The sequence below is a fragment of the Geotrypetes seraphini genome, chromosome 18 (assembly GCF_902459505.1).
Source record: "Geotrypetes seraphini chromosome 18, aGeoSer1.1, whole genome shotgun sequence".
Classification (NCBI taxonomy): Eukaryota; Metazoa; Chordata; class Amphibia; order Gymnophiona; family Dermophiidae; genus Geotrypetes; species Geotrypetes seraphini.
Window position 1 is genome coordinate 18650943 of NC_047101.1, and position 21771 is coordinate 18672713.

General features: G+C 42.4%; 1 protein-coding gene across 6 annotated transcripts in view; it reads right to left on the bottom strand.

The window, feature by feature from the left end:
- The window catches only part of MRPL22 (mitochondrial ribosomal protein L22), a 147721-nt gene that overhangs the window by 49348 nt on the left and 76602 nt on the right, over positions 1 to 21771 (bottom strand). For all 6 annotated transcript variants that reach the window (XR_004537507.1, XM_033927575.1, XM_033927580.1 and 3 more), the window contains exon 7: positions 18362 to 18451. Coding sequence is in view for 5 of the 6 variants with exons in the window: in XM_033927575.1 (XP_033783466.1) it covers positions 18362 to 18451 (90 nt within the window). In the remaining variant the exon portion in view is untranslated. The remainder of the gene's footprint in view (positions 1 to 18361; positions 18452 to 21771) is intronic.

Consider the following 21771-nt stretch of genomic DNA (forward strand, 5'->3'; position numbering starts at 1 on the left):
CAAGACAGATAAACAGGATGTCATGGATACAGTTAAGAGGAACTATTAATCTGCTTGCTGGCTTGGAGGGCAGAGGGGAGTACAGGACAATCAAGCCATTGTGACATCACTGATGAGGTTGGCTCTTATTGGTGGAATAAGGCATTATGACATCACAATCTCAGCTCTGCTTCCCAAAGGCTGAAACTCTTCTCACTACTACTACTACTACTACTATGAATTATTTCTATAGCGCTACCAGACATACGCAACGCTGTACAGAGTCACAAAGAAGACAGTCCCTGCTTGAAGGAGGTTACAATCTAAACAACCAAGACAGGCAAACAGGATGTAATGGATACAGTTAAGGGGAACGGTTCTAATCCTTTACCCTAGTGTCCGTTTAATATATTGGAAAGTTTTTAGTTATAAGAAACAATAAACTGTAGGGAAATGATTCTTTTTTTACTAGAAACTTTTCTTGACTGATATCTCCTTCATAATTCACAGTGCCATGGATAGAAATCCACTTAAAGCATAACAGTATATGGCAAACGATCATCCAATATATATTTATCCAGCCTCCATATATGCTCATTAATTCAATTAAAACAAATAGGGTCTGGATATATTTCTAATACTTCCTTACTGTTCGTTGTTTTCATAGGAAGCCTCAGCCCCACCACTCCACCGCTGTATTATCTTATAACTGCGGGAAGGATTACGTGGTGCCTCATCATTGGCTGTCCATTGCAATATCTTTTAGTGTGTCTTTTACAAAATTTAAATCCAATAAATATATTTTAGTGTGTCTTCTACAAAATTTAAATCCAATAAATATCTTACACACTAAAAGATATTTATTGGATTTAAATTTTGTAAAAGACACACTAAAAGATATTACAATGGACAGCCAATGATGAGGCACCACGTAATCCTTCCTGCAGTTATAAGATAATACAGCGGTGGAGTGGTGGGGCTGAGGCTTCCTTTGAAAACAACGAACAGTAAGGAAGTATTAGAAATATATCCAAACCCTATTTGTTTTGATTGAATTAATGGATAGAAATCCATCATTTCTGGGGCCATTTCATTTGTAAATTGGAGGTTATAAACAATGGGGTATGGGGGTATGTATTACTGCAAATAGTATGACAAACTGTAATTTACCTCAGAAAATTCCCCCACATTCTATTTAGACGTGCATCCAAATTTCGGACTAGCATACAAACTTGGGCATGCAAGATATAGAATAATTACCTAGACATAGGCTAATGCCAGAGCAAACTAATCTCAATAGCACTCTATTAGAGACTATTGATCTCAAGTGCTCACAGCTAGTAGCCACTTGAACTTGTCTAGGCTCGCTAGCCTAAATGCGAGCTATCATCGGTCCAAAAGGTCTCTTGTTGAGAGCTACTTAGTTTCTAATTTTACTACTTATTTTTTATCTCGTATTTCTCAAATATAAATAAATAAATAAATGCCTAAGGGCTTTTACCCATCTATCAGGGCCATAGTATTTGTGTAAGATACTTAGCTCGGGTGTGATTTTCTACCCGGCCTCAAAGACGGAAGATCTCCATTTCGCTCTCATGCTGTAAAGAGAGCTTCTTCAAGGCATAGATGGTATGCATTTACAAATACTTGTAATGCTGCCCCAGCGCTTTCTCGCCATTTCAAGAAACTTTCAGTCACGCAAATGCCAGTTGCACCCCTAACTTAATTGTTAAATTAAGGCCTAATAGGCCTTAAATACCAATAGCTCTTAAGTGGCATCAATCGATTCTAATTGGCAGTACCTTGTAGTTGTGTGAAACTGTGCTTAAGTTCTATGCTATAAACTTAGGCCCATATTCTATAAACTGCGCTGGTTTTTTAGGCTCCGGTAGGCACCCAAGCTAAGTGAAAAATGCCATTTAACTGACATTTTAAACTGATTTTCAAGGCACCTACTGGCGCCTAGAAAACCTGCGCTGGAATCCCGCTTCCATAGTCACTTTATGGTACCTAATGCCACTGTAGGCGTGGCTAATACTGGAAGTGGCATTAGTAGGGTTACCAGATTTTATGTTTATAAAATCTGAACCCATGGCCACGCCCCCCAGGCCCGCCCAGTTCTACCCAGCCCCGCCCCGTTCTGGCCACATTCTATTCAGATAGCATCATAACACACATCATAACATCACAACAATAAACATAAAAACATACAATCAGATCAATACAGCATAACAAAAAGCATTAAAAATATAATTCACTAAAACTAATAACAATTTGAGAACTTTAAGAGGAGACTAAATCTATGGGTATTAAATTTCCCAAAATCACCAGCTTTAAATGCCTATGACCACTTTAAAAAATACTTATTAGAGATCCTCAAAATTCCTCAACAAGCTATTCCTCCTTTTAATAAAATATACTATATTCCTACTAATACGACTAAAGCTGATGAAGAAGGAAATTTGTTGGTACAAAAAGATTTGACTGCAATTTTGGAGGGATCCCTTTCCAATGTAAAGGAAAGGGGGACCCTTTTAGTCTCCTTTGTATTTGAACAAGATTGAAATCATATAATGAAACTTGACTTTCGGAATTCACATCAAGATTTTTCTGGATTTATCCGGATGTATCCAAGATAACACAGGACCGCAGAAAATAATTTCTTTCTATGCGTGAGGAAACAAAAGAACTGGGGGCGTCTTATTTGTTAGCAAACCCCTGCAAATGTTTGGTTCGTTACCTTGAGACTAAGTACACTTTCTTTTTACCATCACAACTGAGAGCCTTTCTGGACCTTAAAAAGATCTCTGGAGACTAGTTGTGATCAGCTGGATTTAAGAAATATGGGGTTGTTAAGCACAGTCAGCGTTCCCCTATTAGTTTTCTGCTAATTTTCTCCATGAGACTTAATGGATCTCCCTGGTAATTTGTGGTCTAAGAAAGACAATCATTTGTATTTCTTTTCTTTACATTTTATCAGGTGAGACCTGATCTAAAAGTAAATAGGAGAGTCAAAAGGATTGTCTGATCTAAGATTCATAAGCATCTTTATAAAGATAGATTTTTAGATTACTTTTAAATTTTTCTAAGGAGGTTTCAGCGCGCAAATAGATTGGAAGTTTGTTCCAAAGCTGAGGTCCGAAAATAGAAAAGGTTGTGGTTCTTCTGGTGCCAATTACTTTCAATGATGGAATGGTCAACAAATACTGATCTGTTGATCTAAGAGATCTAACTGGGGAGTAGGGTATTAAATATCGATATAAGAATATTGGAGTATTAGTTTTCTGAATTTTGAATGTTAACAATGCGATTTTATATGTTATTCTATGTGAAATAGGTAGCCAGTGTGCTTCTTGCAAAAGAGGAGTGATGTGATTATATTTTTTAGTAATAATTTTTATTGCTGTGTTTTGTATAATTTGTAGTCTTCGTATTTCTTTCTGTGTTATGCCTTGGCAGGGTGAGTTCCTCAGGAGCACAAGAGTGGATGAGATATTGCAGCAAGGTATGTCCAGTGATGATCCCAAGAGAAAGAGCAGAGGTGATTCCCTCTCTTTCATGGGAGAACATCTCAGGGGAAGAGACATAGGCATCCTGGGACTGTCAGCCAAGTCTCTTCCCTGAAGAAGCCCTTTCTGGAAACGTCAATCGCTCCTCCTAAACTTACTTGCTCCACTTCATCACTTCATCATGCTTCTATTCCTTTCTCTCCTCTCTTCTACCTTCCAAAGTATTTAGATCAATGCTGTCTTGTTAAAATGTTTATTTTATTTTTATTTTTCCTCTAACTCTACTTTTCACTTCTCTATTACCCTCCAGGTACTTTAGTTAGATTGTGAGCCTTCGGGACAGTAAGGGAATTTTTCAAGTACCTTTCTTATTTCTAATCTTAATGTATATTTTCTGTAAACCGCTTAGAACCTAACGGATGTAGTGGTATATAAGAAATAAATTACATTACATTACATTACTCTGAGGGCTTGAATTTCCATCCAATTACCAAGGCAGGAACCCAGGAGCAATGTCCAATCCAAGGCAGGAGCTTTGTCCAATGCCCTGCCTGGCATTCTGCAATTTTTGCGCGGGGAAGATCAATTTTAAGAAAATGTTAAAAAAAACGCAGCTTTTTGTCAATGCCTTCCTATGATAACGTTTCAGTAGTCTCTTCAGTTTCAAGATATAGTATTAAGAATATTTTTGCCTTGAATTTAATAGTCAATGCTTTTCTGCATTTTAATTGTCGAAATTATGATTTGAAAATGCCTGAATTGATATTATGATTTGATAAGGTTTGTTTCTGATATTGTATTATTTTTCCCAGGGGGGATGGGAAATTTATGTTTGTCCATTTGTTTGTATCATATGTTTAGCGACTAAAGGGCGACCAGGATAATATGTATGTAACCAGTGAATAAACTGCTGTATATAAATGGTTAAATAAATAAATGTTTTCTCTGTTCCTTGCTGTATGAGCTAACCCCTCTCCCCCGGCTGTATGAGGTCATCTGATTTGCTTTTTGGCTGGACAGGGCCAGATTGAATTTTAATAGCGTCTTTGCTAAGCACGATAAGGTTAAAGACGGTCATTGTTTTGAAATCGCAGGTGAACGGTTATCCTTTCAGTCTTGAATGGCTTAAGTTCTGTGTCTTTTGTTCTGTTCCAGCCTTTGTGTGTTTTCTATGGCTTGGAGAACAGAATTCAGTTTAATACCTGAAGAGATACTTCAGCGACACCCTTGCCATCCTTTGTTATCCACTGAATAGGTGTTTTAACATACAGCAGATGGCTGGAGTTTCTCAGAGACACACGTTGGTTCAAGCAATAATTTTATAATGCTAAGCCCTGCAAAAATGAATCATTTCAAGCTACAATCTTAGCAGTAGGCAGACAGCCATGCTGTCCTAGATACCAGCAATATTCAGTCTGCTTTCCAGACAAGTTTCTGAAATGTTCTCAGCCCAACTAACTTCCTAAATTCTGAGTGTTATTTTGCTACTGTAGCCGAAAAGAGTGTTATTTTATTTTGCAAAGTGCCCATTTGCAGAATCAGAATGCTATGTTTTGACATTATTTCAAATCATTGATTGAACCATGTCAACGAAAAATGTGACATTTTCAAGTGCGGAACTCCGAACCATCGTGAAGTTCCTATTCCTGCAGAAGAAAACTCCAAAGGAAATCCATGAATGTTTGATGCAAACATTGAATGGCAAATGCCCATCGTATTCCACAGTGAAGAAGTGGGGTGCAAACTTTCAGCGTGGAGATTTTGAGGCTGAAGATGCAGCATGGTCAAACAGTGTCAGCTCTTGAAATTGTTGACCAAGTCCATGACCTGATTTTGGTAAATCAGTGAATATCAGCTAAAACAATTGCTGAGACATTAATCTAGGGAACATGTTGAGTATATAATCCATGAGCAGCTGGGTATGCTGAAGCTGTCAGCCAAGTGGGTGCCCAAATTTTTGAATGCTGATGAGAAATGACATCTAGTAGACACTTCCAAGTTGATTTTGCAGCATTTTCAGTGAGCTGGTGCCAACCTTTAGGATGGCCCATGGTTATACCACCATGACCCTGAGACGAAACGGTCCATGCAACGGCAGCACTTGGGTTCTCGAAGGCCAAGGAAATTCAAGACCCAAAAGTCAGCAGGAAAGGTCATGACCATAGCGTTTTGGGATCAGGAAGGTGTTGCAATGACTGACTAAGAAGGATATGGCATTACTCGAGAGAGTTCAGAGGAGAGCGACACGACTGATTAAGGGGATGGAAAGCCTTTCATACGCTGAGAGATTGGAGAAACTGGGTCTCTTTTCCCTGGAGAAGAGAAGACTTAGAGGGGATATGATAGAGACTTACAAGATCATGAAGGGCATAGAGAGAGTAGAGAGGGACAGATTCTTCAAACTTTCAGAACATAAAAAAACAAGAGGGCATTCGGAAAAGTTGAAAGGGGACAGATTCAAAACAAATGCTAGGAAGTTCTTCTTTACCCAACGTGTGGTGGACACCTGGAATGCGCTTCCAGAGGACGTTATAGGGCAGCGAACGGTACTGGGGTTTAAGAAAGGATTGGACAATTTCCTGCTGGAAAAGGGGATAGAGGGGTATAGATAAAAGATTACTGCACAGGTCCTGGACCTGATGGGCCGCCGCGTGAGCGGACTGCTGGGCGCGATGGACCTTAGGTCTGACCCAGCGGAGGCATTTCTTATGTTCTTATGTTCTTATCTTCCAAAGGGCCAAACAGTTAATGCAGACTACTACTGTAACTTGCTGTGCTGATTAAGGGAGGCATTGAAAGAAAAATGGAGAGGGAAGCTGCGGAAAGAAATTCTCTTTTTGCAAGACAATACACCCGCTCACAAGGCTGACAAAACAACGGATGTTTTGACACCGTTGGGGTTTCAGTGCATAGACCATCCACTCTACTTACCAGATTTTGCTCCATCCGACTCTTTTGTTTCCAAATCTTAAAAAGAATTTGAAAGAGTGACCACCAGGCGATTGCAGCAGAGAAGCAGTATTTCAGTGACTAGTGGAAGGGTCACAGAAACGTCAGACTCAATGTGTCAAGTGTGTTGAACTTAGGGGTGAATATGTAAGTTTCAGGACTCCACTTCATTCCCTTCTTGGTTGGGCTGAGAACTTTTCAGCACTCCCTCGTAATGCCAGGAGATAAAGTCCTTATGTCCCATCCAGTCTGCCCTACAATCATACTTGTTTATTCATGATTAAATTGCCTCTGGCTTTTCTGGAGCATAGACTGTAGACGTCTATCCAGCCCGGCCTTTAGGTTTCAGCTACTGGAGTTGTCGTGAAAGCCCTCTCCACACTTGAAAACCATCTTGTCATTTTCAGGGCTGTAGAAGTCTGTCTAGCACCGTCCTCACGTTTCAAATCACGTTCCACTGAAGCCCTCTTCAGCCCATCCCAAACTGAATTACTATACATGGGACATAAGCCTGCCCAGTACCGACCTTACTTCTTCACCGGTGGAGTTGCCATTGGGTCTATCTCATTATCTACATAGTAACATCCTGAACAGGTTGTTTGTATAGAAAATATTGTAGAAGCTGAAATATTTTTGAGTTTTACTTTATGAATCTGTGTAGCAGTGATATATATAACTTGACATTCTTTTCAGGAAGTAACATTTATCTGCTGGGGTTTTTTATGCCGAGTAATTATTTTTTGCTGTTGAACACTGCCTACAAGACTTATTTTTTGGACTCCTTTTTTATGGCTCAAATATTTTTCTTAGTTTTCAAAAACTTACAAGCCTATAGACTTCTGTTATTCCAGCAGAGCCTAGGCATACAGGGGCACACTGCATTTATCTGTGAGGCATTTGAGCACTTAAATCTTCTGGTTAATAGCCTCCCAGCATTGACTTAAGTATGTTTCTTGAGGGAAAGTGCATGCAAATCACTCTTATGAATATTCATTGTGGATATTGTGAAAACCTGGGCTAGGGTGCCTCCAGGACCAGGTTTGGGAATCACAGCCATAGCCAGTCCGATTTTCAAATATCCTCAGTAGGTAAGGGAACCATTGGGCTATGGAGTAAACAGGAATGATTTGGGAACCACTGGCTTAGTTCTATGGAACTGTGGATCCTTCAAAAATTGTCAGCACGAACATGGCCCCCAGATGTAAGGTGGATAAGACCATTCATTTCTCTTTCCAGCGTGTGTTTGAATTTCCTGCGACCTGTGTCTCTTTGTTACCTACCATAATCTTTTGTCACCCCTGTCTCAGACATGGCAAGTCATATCCTCCGACATCAAAGACCCGAGACTCTCCTGATACATCCTGTTTCTACTTATTAAACACATTCATAATTCTATCTACAATGTAAGAAACAGCATGCGGTCCTGCAGGGCCATGTGAAGCTTTAATTTCATCTTGGGCTCATGCAGTTTTCCAGGGCTCCTTGGCTGAATTATAGCTTTTGTATCATGTGAGATACTGTGTTAATTTATGACTCGGTGCTACTCTATGTTATACAAAGCAAATGTCTTACTTATGCCTCTCCTAACTGCCTTTTAAGCCAGATCTATAAACCATTGTGGAATGAATGGCTTTATATCTTTCCACAACCAGATGTAAGAAGGACTTTTCCAGTGTAGAAACAAAACATGCCAGCTTCCATTAGTTATGGAGCAAGGTGCCAGGGAATAATGATCTATCAGGGGGACCACCTGCTGACTGTGACGCAAGTGCATTGCTTAAAATATATATCTATATCTAGCAAAAGACTAAGTCAGTGGGGCGTGTTCAGTTAATCGAACAGAGCAGCGTCTCACAAACATTTCTACCTCCGACAGCACACTAAACAGAGCAAATGTTTTTCACGGCACATTATAATTGAAATGATAAAATTGCGAAAAACCAACAAAAAAATTAAATCTGAGAGTTATTTATTTAAAGTTTTTAAAGCTATGTATGGGTAATTGGAACAACGGTGAAACTAAACTAGATACTTCAATTTTGGAGAGCCATTTGGGATTAGGTAAACAAAGTCACGGAAAATCCAGTGGTTGTACTCTGTTAGATGGTGGTGCACTTCTGATATTCCTAAGGAAAGTACAGGCAGACAAAAGCAAAACTAGACCAGCTTACTTTCAATTGGCCCGAGGGAGGTGGCATCAATTTCAGGAGGACATGGGCAATAAATTTCAGTTTCTGTACATTTTAATTCTGTGAATTACCATGGTAGGCAAGAATCTTATTGGCAGTGCTTCCATTCTAGGACGGAGCCCTTATAGTCACAGTTGGGTGGTATTTGCAATCCCTGATTCTAGCCACTGAAATCAGTGCTGCAGATATCATCATACATCAGGGTGAAGTTTTTAGAAATCCACTTTAAAATCCTAAGTAGCAACATTCTAGAGCTCAGATTGTGATGTCATAATGCCTCATTCCACCAATGTCTAAGCTCCGTCCACATCCGCACAAGCCTCAAACACTTTAAAATCCTAAGCAGCAACATTCTAGAGCTCAGATTGTGATGTCATAATGCCTCATTCCACCAATGCCTAAGCTCCGTCCACATCCGCACAAGCCTCAAACACTTTAAAATCCTAAGCAGCAACATTCTAGAGCTCAGATTGTGATGTCATAATGCCTCATTCCACCAATGCCTAAGCTCCGTCCTCATCTGCACAAGCCTCAAACACTTTAAAATCCTAAGCAGCAACATTCTAAAGCTCAGATTGTGATGTCATAATGCCTCATTCCACCAATGCCTAAGCTCCGTCCTCATCCGCAAAAGCCTCTAAAATCATAAGTTTTCAAGGCTTGTGCAGTTAAGGCAGAGCTTGCAGGAATGGGAAAGGGAAAGAACTTGTGGGGATGGGGATATTGATATCATTTCTACGATCACTATACACCTTAAAATAGCTGACTGACAATGTTAAATTAGGTTACATTAATAAATAAAAACCACATTTTCCTACAATGAAGTAAGCTCTGTGACTACAAGTAATACCCTTGCTGTTTTCCTACTCCATTTTCTTCCTGTTTTAGTTATATCTTCCAAAATCACAAAACTAATGAGTAAAATCTGCAAGCCCTGTTCCTGACTGGGTGATTAGAAGCCCAAAGAATAAAGACTTCATATCAGCATGAATTCTATTGCACTCTGCTTCTAAGTGAGCTTCTCCTTTCATATAACCTGCAGGAGACGCTAGAGATGGCTGACGATGGGTTGAACTGGAGCTGCCACTCTTTAGGAATGGATGTTCTGCCTCCAGGAATAAAAGGAGCTGGCTCGATGGCTTGGGTCTTAATACTGTGATGGAGAAGGGAGGAGAATCATAGCTTGGATCTCCTGTTTGTTGGTGTCGGTCGAGCATGAGAGCCCCGCAGAGGTGGGTTCGCAGACAGGGCTATCAAGTCACCCATCTCCAGGAGAAAGACCTTTTTGACCATTCTGATTTTGAATTTATAACCCCAAAGCAGTGTGGTGTTTGTAGTCCTTCGGGTTAATATTCAGTTGGCAAAGTCAACATTTTTTTTTTTTCTTAAATGCCAGTTGTGAAAATAAAAAAAAATCTGGATAAACAGCACCACAATCTGGATAGTGGCCAACACTGAATATTCATGTAATGTGGTCAGAGATGTCGCTTTTCCAGATACTGGCAATATTTAGTCCACTAAGAACAGCCCGTTTGCTGCCTTAACTTGTCTGGATAGCAGACTGAATATTGCTGGTATTTGATAAGTTCTGGGACAGCCCGGCTGTCTGTCTCCTGCTAAGATGGTCTTTGAGCTTATTTCGTGGCACAGTCCAGAGAATGCAGTAGCCATTATCTCTTTCTCTCTCCGACAGATCCCATGTGCCTATCCCAGGCCCTTTTCAATTCAGACACAATCTTTGTCTCCACCACATCTTCTGGGAGACTGTTCTATGCCTCTACCACCATTTCTGTAATCTAAGGAAATACTTTTTTTGCAGAAAGGGTGGTAGAGGCATTGAACAGTCTCCCCGAAGAGGTGGTGGAGACAGAGAGTGTTTTTTTGCGCCACCCAGCACACTGATCTGTGCTGCTCCTGACACTCATAGAGAGTTCCTATGAGCATCGGGAGCAGCGCAGAGTATTCATTACATTACATTAGAAATTTATATTCCGCCATTACCTATTCAGTATACCAGCCTGCGCTAAAACCCGCTTCCGTGATTTTGTAAAAGGGGGGGGGGTATTTCTGAGAGAGGTATCATTTCAGTTATGCACGCTCTCTTTAAATCTGCAAAGACATTTTATTGTGTGGTAAAATAATTTTCTGGATGTAGGTAGAGCTACTCAGATCAATCGTAAAAAGTTTCTCGATCTGAAGCCTGAATTTCTTGCACCGAGAGCTATTTTTTTATTTCTTTTTCTTTCTTTTTTTTTTAAATTCCCATGCAAGTGTTTGACTTCTCTTTAGGGAACTAATTATATATTCTTTGATCCTGTTCAATTGGAACATTTTCATGTAATTAAAGAGACTGCAGTTTCAAGGCCATTGGTAAGGGTATGCTTAAAAGGTACAATTAAATAGCAGTTTGTATGTATACTGAAATAAGAGCTCCTTTTACTAAGCTGCGATAACATTTTTAGCACACGCAGAATTGCCGCGTGCGCTAAACCCGCGCTACGCGGCTAGATCTAACACCAGCTCAATGCTGGCATTAGCGTCTAGTGTGCGTGGCAATTCTGCACGCGCTAAGTGCACACTAAAACCGCTATCACTGCTTAGTACAAGGAGCCCTAAGTATAGATTGCTTTATCATTGATCTTTTTCTTTTGTAATCACCAAGGACTTCCATTAATGTAGACTATACAAATGGTTATTTTTCCATATTTTCCCTTAATGGATATATTGCTTAAGAACATAAGAAATGCCATACTGGGACAGACCGAAAGTCCATCAAGCCCAGTATCCTGTTTCCAACAGTGGCCAACCCAGGTCCCAAGTACCTGGCAGAAACCCAAATAGTAGCAACATTCCAGAGCTCAGATTGTGATGTCATAATGCAGGGGTAGGGAATTCCTGTCCTCGAGAGCCGTATTCCAGTCGGGTTTTCAGGATTTCCCCAATGAATATGCATGAGATCTAGTTGCATGCACTGCTTTCAATGCATATTCATTGGGGAAATCCTGAAAACCCGACTGGAATACGGCTCTCGAGGACCGGAGTTCGGCTCTCGAGGACCGGAGTTCCCTACCCCTGTCATAATGCCTCATTCCACAAATGCCTAAGAGCCAACCTCATCAGTGATGTCACAATGGCTTGATTGCCCTATACTTGGCTCACATAAGAGTTGCCATACTGGGACAGCCCAAAGGTCCATCAAGCCCAGTATCCTATTTCAACAGTGGCCAACCTAGGTCCCAAGTACCTGGCAGAAACTCAAATAATAGCAACTTTCCTGAGCTCAGATTGTGATGTCATAATGCTTCATTCCACAAATGCCTAAGAGCCAACTTCATCAGTGATGTCACAATGCCTTGATTGTCCTATACTTGGCTCACATAAGAGTTGCCATACTGAGACACACCGAAGGTCCATCAAGCCCAATATCCTATTTCAACGTGGCTAACCCAGGTCCCAAGTATCTGGCAGAAGCCCAAATAGTAACAACATTCCAGAGCTCAGATTGTGATGTCATAAAGCCCCATTCATAGAAACATAGAAACATAGAAGATGACGGCAGAAAAGGGCTATAGCCCATCAAGTCTGCCCACCGTACTGTCCCTTCCTCTTAATCTATACCCAGTGACTATTTAGTCAGATTGACTCTCTTATGAATCCCCTCTTTCCTCCTCTGACCCTCGTAGGGATCCCACATATGTATCCCATTTATTCTTGAAGTCCAACACGCTATTGGCCTCGATCACCTGCGCTGGAAGCTCATTCCAACGGTCAACCACTCTTTCTGTGAAGAAGTACTTCCTTATGTCGCCACGAAATTTCCCGCCCCTGAGTTTGAGCGGATGCCCTCTGGTGGCAGAAGGTCCTCTGAGAATGAAGATATCATCTTCCACCTCGATACGTCCTGTGATGTATTTAAACGTCTCAATCATGTCTCCTCTCTCCCTACGTTCCTCTAGAGTGTAAAGCTGTAGTTTGTTTAGTCTCTCCTCATATGAGAGACCTTTGAGACCCAAGATCCTCCTGGTGGCCATCCGTTGAACCGACTCGATTCTGAGCACATCTTTACGGTAATGAGGTCTCCAGAATTGTACACAGTATTCCAGATGAGGTCTCACCATGGTTCTGTACAATGGCATTATGACTTCAGGCTTCTTGCTGACAAAGCTTCTACTGATACATCCCAACATTTGCCTTGCTTTAGATGAAGCCCTCTCCGCTTGATTGGCAGTTTTCATGTCTGCACTGATGATTACTCCTAGGTCTCGTTCCGCCGAAGTACTAGTTAAAGTTTCCCCATTCAAGGTGTATTTTCTGCATGGATTACCGTTACCGAGGTGCATAACCTTACATTTCCCAGCGTTGAAACTCAGTTGCCAGGTCGAGGACCATCTTTCCAATGTAAGCAGGTCCTGTGTCATACTATCCTGTAAATTACATTCACTTACTGTATTGCATAGTTTAGCATCATCGGCGAATAATGTTATTTTACCCTGAAGCCCCTGAGTCAGATCTCCTATGAATATGTTGAAAAGGAGTGGGCCCAGGACTGAACCCTGCGGTACTCCGCTGGTCACCTCTGATGTTTTAGAGAGGGTACCGTTAACCATTACCCTTTGAAGTCTTCCGCTTAGCCAATCCTTGACCCAAGTAGTGAGTGTTTCTCCTAACCCCATCGATTTCATTTTGTTCAACAGCCTGCGGTGTGGGACGCTATCAAATGCTTTACTGAAATCCAGGTACACGATGTCCATAGACTCTCCCAAGTCTAGCTTCCTTGTCACCCAGTCAAAGAAGCTGATGAGATTGGATTGGCAGGACCTACCCTTGGTGAATCCATGTTGATTGGGATCCTGTAGATTTCCCTCATACAGGATCGTGTCTATTTTGCGTTTAATTAAAGTTTCCATGAGTTTACACACTATTGATGTGAGACTCACCGGTCTGTAATTCGCAGCCTCTGCCCTGCAACCCTTTTTGTGCAGAGGAATGACGTTGGCTGTTTTCCAATCCAAGGGTACTCTCCCCGTGTTTAGGGAGAGATTGAAGAGTGCGGCTAGTGGGATCGCCAGGACATCGCACAGCTCTTTGAGCACTCTTGGGTGCAGATTGTCTGGACCCATGGCTTTATTTACCTTTAGTCTTGCCAGTTCGCTGTAAACTTCACCAGGTGTGGATTCAAAATTCTGAAACGGGTCGTCCGCATTTGACTTAGCCTCTAACTGAGGACCATGTCCTGGTGCCTCGCAAGTGAAGACCGAGCAGAAGTATTCGTTCAGTAGTTCAGCTTTATCTGAATCTGCTTCCACGTAATTCCCATCCGGTTTGTTAAGGCGTATTATCCCGTCTGTGTTCTTTTTCCTCCATTCCACCAGTGTCTAAGAGCCAACCTCATCAGTGATGTCACAATGCCTTGATTGTCCTATTATTGTGTTTGTGTGTTTTAATAATGACTTTGTATGTGATTTTGTGTGTGTTTGTATTTTAAATATGACTTTGCATGTGATTTTGTTCTCCGCCTAGATTTGTAGATAGGCGGGTTAGAAATATTTTTAAATAAATTAATTAATATACTTGGCTCACATTAGAACAGAAGAATTGCCCTACTGGGGCACCAGGTCCACCAAGCCCAGTATCCTGTTTCCAACAGTAGCCAACCAGGTCCCAAGTACCTGGCAGAAACCCAAAGAGTAGCAACATTCCAGAGCTGAGATTGTGATGTCATAAAGCCTCATCCCACCAATGCCTATGAGCCAACTTCATCTGTGATGTCACAATGCCTTGATTGTCCTATACTTGGCTCACATAAGAGTTGCCATACTGAGACAGACCGAAGGTCCATCAAGCCCAATATCCTATTTCAACAGTGGCCAACCCAGGTCCCAAGTACCTGGCAGAAACCCAAAGAGTAGCAACATTTCAGAGCTCAGATTGTGATGTCATAATGCCTTATTTCACCAATGCCTAAGAGCCAACTTCATCAGTGATGTCACAATGCTTTGATTGTCCTTTACTTGGCTCACATAAGGACATAAGAGTTGCCATACTGGGACAGACCGAAGGTCCATCAGTGGCCAGCCCAGGTCCCAAGCACCTAGCTAGATCCCAAGTAGCAAAACAGATTCTATGATGTTTATCCTAAGAATCAGCAGTAGATTTCCCCAAGCCATCTGAATAATGGCCTATGGACTTCTCTTTTAGGAAATTATCCAAACCTTTTTAAAATCCCGCTAAGCTAACTGATTTCACCACATTCTCTGACAATGAATTCCAGAGTTTAATTACACGTTGTGTAAGAAAATATTCTCTCAGTTTTGTTTAAAATCAACTACTTAGTAGCTTCATCGCAGGTCCCCTAGTCCTATATTATATATATAGTAGGTATTGCAATTTTTAATGTCAAACAAATCATACCGTCACATATCCTACTTATTTACTTGCATCTTTGAATGACATCTTATTGTTATGAAGGCTTTGTAGCCATTTTGTTACCTACTTGTTATATTTAAAATGCTCAATAAAACTTGATTGAACATAGAAAAACATGTTGTGTGAAGAAATATTTTCTCCGGTTTATTTTAAATCTAGTACTTCGAAGCTTCATCGCATGCCCCCTAGTCCTAGTATTTTTGGAAAGAGTAAACAAGCGATTCACATCTACCCTTTTCACGCCACTCAGTATCTACTCTTTCCGCTTGTTTCATACTGAACTATAAAGAGAGAATGGAAAAAAGAAAGGAAAAGCATTTACCCCCAAATTCTGTAAAAAGCACTAAAAATTGCCTGTGCAGTTTTGGTTTCATACCCAAATTGTGTGCTCAATTTAATTAAATACCAAGCTAATTGATGCCAATAATTATCTTCTTAAAAATCAATTACTGGTGCTAATTAAAATCAATTATATGTTATGTTCATCAATTTAAGTGCAAGACTGTGTTGAAGAAGCAAAACCTTTGTTGCCCGGTGATTCATTGTGGGTATCCTGAAAGTCTGACTAGTTTTGGATTCCCAGAGGACTGGATTGAGAACCCCTGCTATGCTCTCTTCCACCTGACTTAGGAAATCAATTGGAACAAAAGGAGAGGACTTGGTCTGTGATAGGAGAAGAAAGAATGCAGTTTGTTTCACATTGCCAGTGCTGAAGAGATGTGGGGGAGACAAGTAGGCGGATGGTGACTATCTTTACTAAGAAAGAGGAACACTGAGCAGTTTTTCCCCAGATGGTAAGCACCTAAAGTGAGCTTAGATCAGGGTTTTCTTAGTCTAATTAAGTGTGTCTAAGTCCAAATCAGGTGCCTAGATGAAAAACATGCCTATGATCTACCCCTAACACCATGCCTACTTTTTGGTAGGTACCTTGGACTCAATGTCTACCTCAAAGTGGTAGGCGTCCACCAAGTTAAGCACCTATCTTAGGAACATAAGAATATCTTTACTGGGTCAGACCAATGGTCCATCTAGTCCAGTAGCCCATTCTCACGGTGGCCAATCCAGGTCCCTTGTATCTGACCAAAACCCAAGGAGTAGCAATATTCCATGCTACTGATCCAGGGCAAGCAGTGGTTTCCCCCGTGTCTTTCTCAAAAAGACTATGGATTATTCCTCCAGGAAATTGTCCAAACCTTTCTTAAAACCAGCTACGCTATCCGCTCTTACCACAACCTCTGGCAATGTGTTCCAGAGCTTAACTATTCTCCAAGTGAAAAAATATTTCCTCCTATTAGTTTTAAATGTAACTTCATCGAGTGTCCCCTAGTCTTTGTAATTTTTAAGGAAGTGAAAAATCAATCCACTTGTACCCGCACTCTACTCCATTCAGGATTTTGTAGACTTCAATCGTATCTCCCCTCAGAACCTAACCTTTTTAGACTTTCCTAATATGAGAGGAGTTCCATCCCCTTTCTCATCTTGGTCACTCTTCTTTGAACCTTTTCTAGTGCCGCTATATCTATCTTGAGATAAGGAGACCAGAATTGAACGCAATACTCCAGGTGAGGTCGCACCATGGAGTGATACAGGGGCATTATAACATTCTTAGCTTCAAGTTTCAAGTTTATTCAGTGGCGTACCTAGCATATGTGACACCTGGGGCCCATCATTTTTTGACAACCCCCACCCCCTGCATCTGTACGAAAAACATGATTTTTAGTAACAAGCCACACGTCACACATGAGTACCTAGGAAAAGGCAGCATCTTATATACTGCAGTGAGCAGTACATCAATACACCCATTGTAAAACTAAACAAGCCAGACTAATACAGATCAATCCTATACCGTCAATCCTAACAAAAAACCATGTCTTTCGAACACACAGAACACAGGCGCGCTGATCTAGTCACCTAACTTTTGACGTCATTTATAGAATCATGGCCAAAATGTGATCTAAGCTAGTATTCTAGAAAGGGTGCTCTGCGCAGAGTGCCCATTACAGAATACTAGCTAGTGGCGATCATCCTGTGGTCTAATTTTGGGTGCCATTTACTGAATCATGCCCTTAGCATGTGTTCATCAGAATGTGCTAGATGGATAATGTTGGAACATCCGCTCTTCACCCATGACACCCACCCTCCCAAAAAAATAGATAACATACTAGTTAGCAGGTGCAAGTAGGCACATTACCGCCATGCACTTTAATGCGTTCTGTGGTAGCCTATCAGCATGCACTAACTACGTGTTAAAAGGACTCCTTAATTTGCAAAGTGGTCACCACTGTTAGAGACACTGTTCTGCTTTTTTCAACTAAGACTTATCAAAGAACTCTGTTATCCCCTGCGAGAGTAACTGTGAGCCCCATCTGTATAGTCATTTAACGGAGTGGTCTAGTAGTTAGAGTTGCTGCCCAAGCACCCTGAGGTTGCGAGTTTGATCCCAGCCTGCTCCTTGTTACTCTGGGCAAGATTCTTAACGGGACAGGGGTAAAGAGATCCCATGGGGATGGGGGAACATTGGTCCCCGTGTCATTCTTTCCTTGCCTGGAGTCGCAAGGAGCTGTAGTGGGAATTAAACTCCCAACCTCAGGATGCCTTTGAAAACTAATTTTAATATCCTATAACCCTAATAAATGTTATCTTATTATATTTTATTGTTATTTTGTTTACCTTCTGTATTTTCCCCTTAATGTTTCTTCTTTACTTTATTGATTTGTATTTCATTCCCCCTTACCCAATGTTATGAGTATGTTAAAAATTAGATTTCAATCCCGTGTTGCTTTTTAAATATTGTCGTTTATTGTATTGTTACCCATCAAATGTAATTTTTAAACTGTTCATCGCTTAGAAGTATGATTAAGCGATTAATCAAAAAAACTATTAAACTTGAAACTTGCTGAGGCAGCTGATCTGACCGCTAGGCCACCTCCTCCAAGTTACCCATTCCAGGAAGGATATTTGAGGTCAGTCCTGGATTTGCCCCAGGTACCAAAGTTAGATTGTGAGCCTATCAGGACAGATAGGGAAAATACTTAAGAGTACCCGATTACTATTCAATACATTGCAAACCACTTTCGGTAAATCTGTTCATGAAATCCTAATAAATTTAAGTATGAACACTGAAAAATCTTCTAGTTATGAAAGGGAAATGGAGGCTGCATCAAGCTTAAACCCTCCACAGGTTAACTGAGAGCTTTGAGCTGATTTCCCTCCCTGTGTTTTTCCTTCCTTTGAACTAAATTGGAATTGAACTCTGCCTTTTATATTACTTTCCCATGTGAACCACTGTTAGTTCGATAAGTGATTTACCTCTTGATTGCTCATACGAAGTGCTGAATAATCTTTCTGAAAGATTGTTGATTCTGTTGTTTTTATAATCTGGACACTGCTGTTGTTTACCTGAAATAAATAAAAACCGAGTTAAAAATACTTTATATTTTTTCTTGAAGGGGGCAAGACAGATGGGGAAGAGGGAGGGCATTCCTGTGCTAATCAGTTAGGGTGGCCACATTAACCTGCATTAACTATTTAGCCTTTTAGGCACTGGTCCGAGTGGTGCAGTGGTTAGAACTAGAGAGTTGCGCGGGGACAGAAATCCCACCCGTCCCTACCCGTCCCCGCCAAAGTCCCACCCGTCCCCACCTGTCCCCGTGAGGCATCTCACCCGTCCCCACCCGTCCCTGCGAGGAATCTCTCCATCCCCACCCGTCCCCGTGAGGAATCCCCTCCGTCCCCACCCGTCCCTATAAACTACAGAAATAGTTATTTCATTTAATTATGCTACTGAATTAAAGGCTCTGGTAGAAACCCATTTACAAATAAGCAAAAAGACTTTATTAATTTGGAAATATTAATTGGGAAGAATACATACTTTGTAAACGGGTTTCTACCAGAGCCTCTAATGTTTATAAATTTTTATCAACACAACTAATATACTACTTTATCCTAAAGCAAAAAAAAAAAAAAAAGAAATAGAATTTTTTCTCCTACCTTTGTTGCCTGGTTTCTGCTTTCCTCATGTTCTCATTCAATTCCTTCCATCCACTGTCTCTCTTCTCTCTGCGTCTTCCATTTGCTCTGTTACTGTGCCTACCTTTCTCTCCCCTTCCAAATTGGTCTGGCACCCATCTTCTTCCCTCCGCTCCCCCCATAGTCTGGCATCTCTGTCTTCTTCCCTGCCAGCGTCTTCTCCCCACTCTCTCTTCCCCATGTCCTGTCAGCGTCCTTCTCCCCCCTCTGTCTTCCCCATGTGCTTTCAGTGTCCTTCTCCCCCCTCTGTCTTCCCCATGTCCTTTCAGCGTCCTTCTCCACCCCTTTGTCTTCCCCAGTGCTTTCAGCGTCCTCCCCCCTCAGTTTTACCTTAAGTGCCTTTTCCTCTCCACTCCACCTTTCCTCCCTTTCTCCCTCCCTGTCCCTTATCTTTGTGGCACTTACCCGCCCAACTGACAACAGAACAGGCCCAGTCCAACAAACCTCCCTGCCCTGTAGCCGCGAATCTAAATTACCTTCTTACAGCAGCTGGATTATTGAAGCTGCTGTAAGAAAGTAATTTAAATTCGCAGCTACAGGGCAGGGAGGTTTGACGGATCGGGCCTGTTGTCAGTCGGTCGGGGGACCTGGCTGGCTGTGCTAAACCCGGGGCGGACCGCCCCCCGCCTTGTACCACTGCCTTTTCCCTGCCTGCCCTGCCGCAGCACACAGCCGAACGGAAGTCTTCACAATGTCAGCGCTGACGTCGGAGGGAGGGAGGCTTTTCTTAAGCCCTCCCTCCGACGTCAGCGCTGACATCAGGAAGACTTCCATTCGGCTGTGTGCGACAGGGCAGGTAGGGAGACGAGCCTCGCAGCTGAATACATCCAGCCCCGCAGGAACCCCGTGACCCTCTGAGGCGTCCCCATGGGATCCCCGAGACCCTAGGGGGCGTCCCCACGGGATCCCCGTGACCCGAAGGGGGAACCCGCAGGTCCCGCGGGATTCCCGTCGTCCCCGTTCCCGTGCAGCTCTCTAGTTAGAACTATAGCCTCAGCACCCTGAGGTTGTGGGTTCAAATCTCACACTGCTCCTGGTGACCCTGGGCAAGTCACCTAATCCCCCCATTGCCCAAGGTACATTAGAGAGATTGAGAGCCCGCTGGGACAGACAGGGGAAAATGCTTAATAAATTCTTGTACACTGTTCTGAGCTCGGTATAGAAAAATGAATAAATAAATCAATCAACCACTAAGTGTCTTTTATAGCGGTGGTTCCCTGTCCTGGAGGACCACCAGCCAGTCAGGTTTTCAGGATAGCCCTAATGAATATGCATGAGAAAGATTTGCATATAATGTTGGTGACAGGCATGCAAATCTGCCCCATGCATATTCTAATGAATGAAAACCTGAGTGGCTGGTGGTCCTCCAGGACAGGGTTGAGAACCACTGCTTTATAGAATCATGCCCGGTGGTGCCTAGGCATCCTTATGTTCTTATGGGCTGATCTTTGACCTGGGGGCCACCGTGGGAGCGGACTGCTGGGCACGATGGACCACTGGTCTGACCCAGCAGCGGCAAATTCTTATGTTCTTATGTCACTAGGTGCCATTGAGGTAGGTGCCGGTATATTAGGCCAGGCTTTACCTGGTCTAATTTTCCAGCACCTCTCTTGCACACCTAGCAATGCCTAACTTTACCATGCCTATTCTCTGCCCCTAACCACACCCCCTAACCACGCCTACTTTTCAGGTAGGTGTGGTTAGGCATCAAAGGGCAGCTGGAATTAGGCATCACTAGGTGCCACACAGATTTCCGCACATAACTCTAATTCACAATTAAAATAAATTTTATTAATCAGTTTATAACGGTGTGGTCAATTACCATGCCAATTAACCAATTTTAAAAATTTAAGTTATATATGGATTTAAGCTAGGCATCGCTAGGTTCCACAATTAGGGTGCCTAGCAGAGCCTAACCTAGTGCCATTTCTAGAATCAGGCCCTTTGAGACTGATTCTACATATGGGTGACCCAATTGTAGACGGCTGTAGGTGTCCTATTGCCATCTGGCAGCCAATCGGAACGCATGTTTTTAGAAAAAAAGCTCCCCGAGGCAGGACACCTACACTGTAGGGAGATGAGTGGGGACAACTAAGCCCGCCCAAGGCTGGGAGTGGTTATGCCCAGAAGTGACCTTGGGTGAGTTTAAGCAGCCCTAGGCATCTCCCTAGAGCTGCGACAGACACCTGAAATGTAGGCCTTTAAAATGATAGCCTACATTTCAGGTTAAAAGAAGACTTGGCTGGCTGAGCTGATCGTGACAAGGGAATCCCTGTCAGCTGAGCCAACAGAAGTCCCCAAATCACACATCAAAGAGTCCTGCCAGCTCAGCTGATCAGGGGAAAATACCCCTGCCACAAGCAGCTAAGTCCCCCTCCCCTCACACCCAAAATCTGCAGGAGGGATGTCCACTTCCTCCTGCCTAACACCACCTGGCACCCCCCCCCCCCCCCCATTGAAGACTGGCAGGAGAGATGCCCACTCCCTCCTGCCGCTGGCTGTCGATTCCCCGCCCCTCCTCCCCATGGTGGATTGGCAGGAGGGATGCCCACTCCCTCCTGCTATCGGTCTCTTCAATCCACTGACACCCACCAAACACCCCACCCTGACACCCTCCCAAACCCCAACATCTCACCCTGGCTCCTAAGTCCACCCCAACACCCCCCCTGTACCTTTCCATAGAAAAGCTG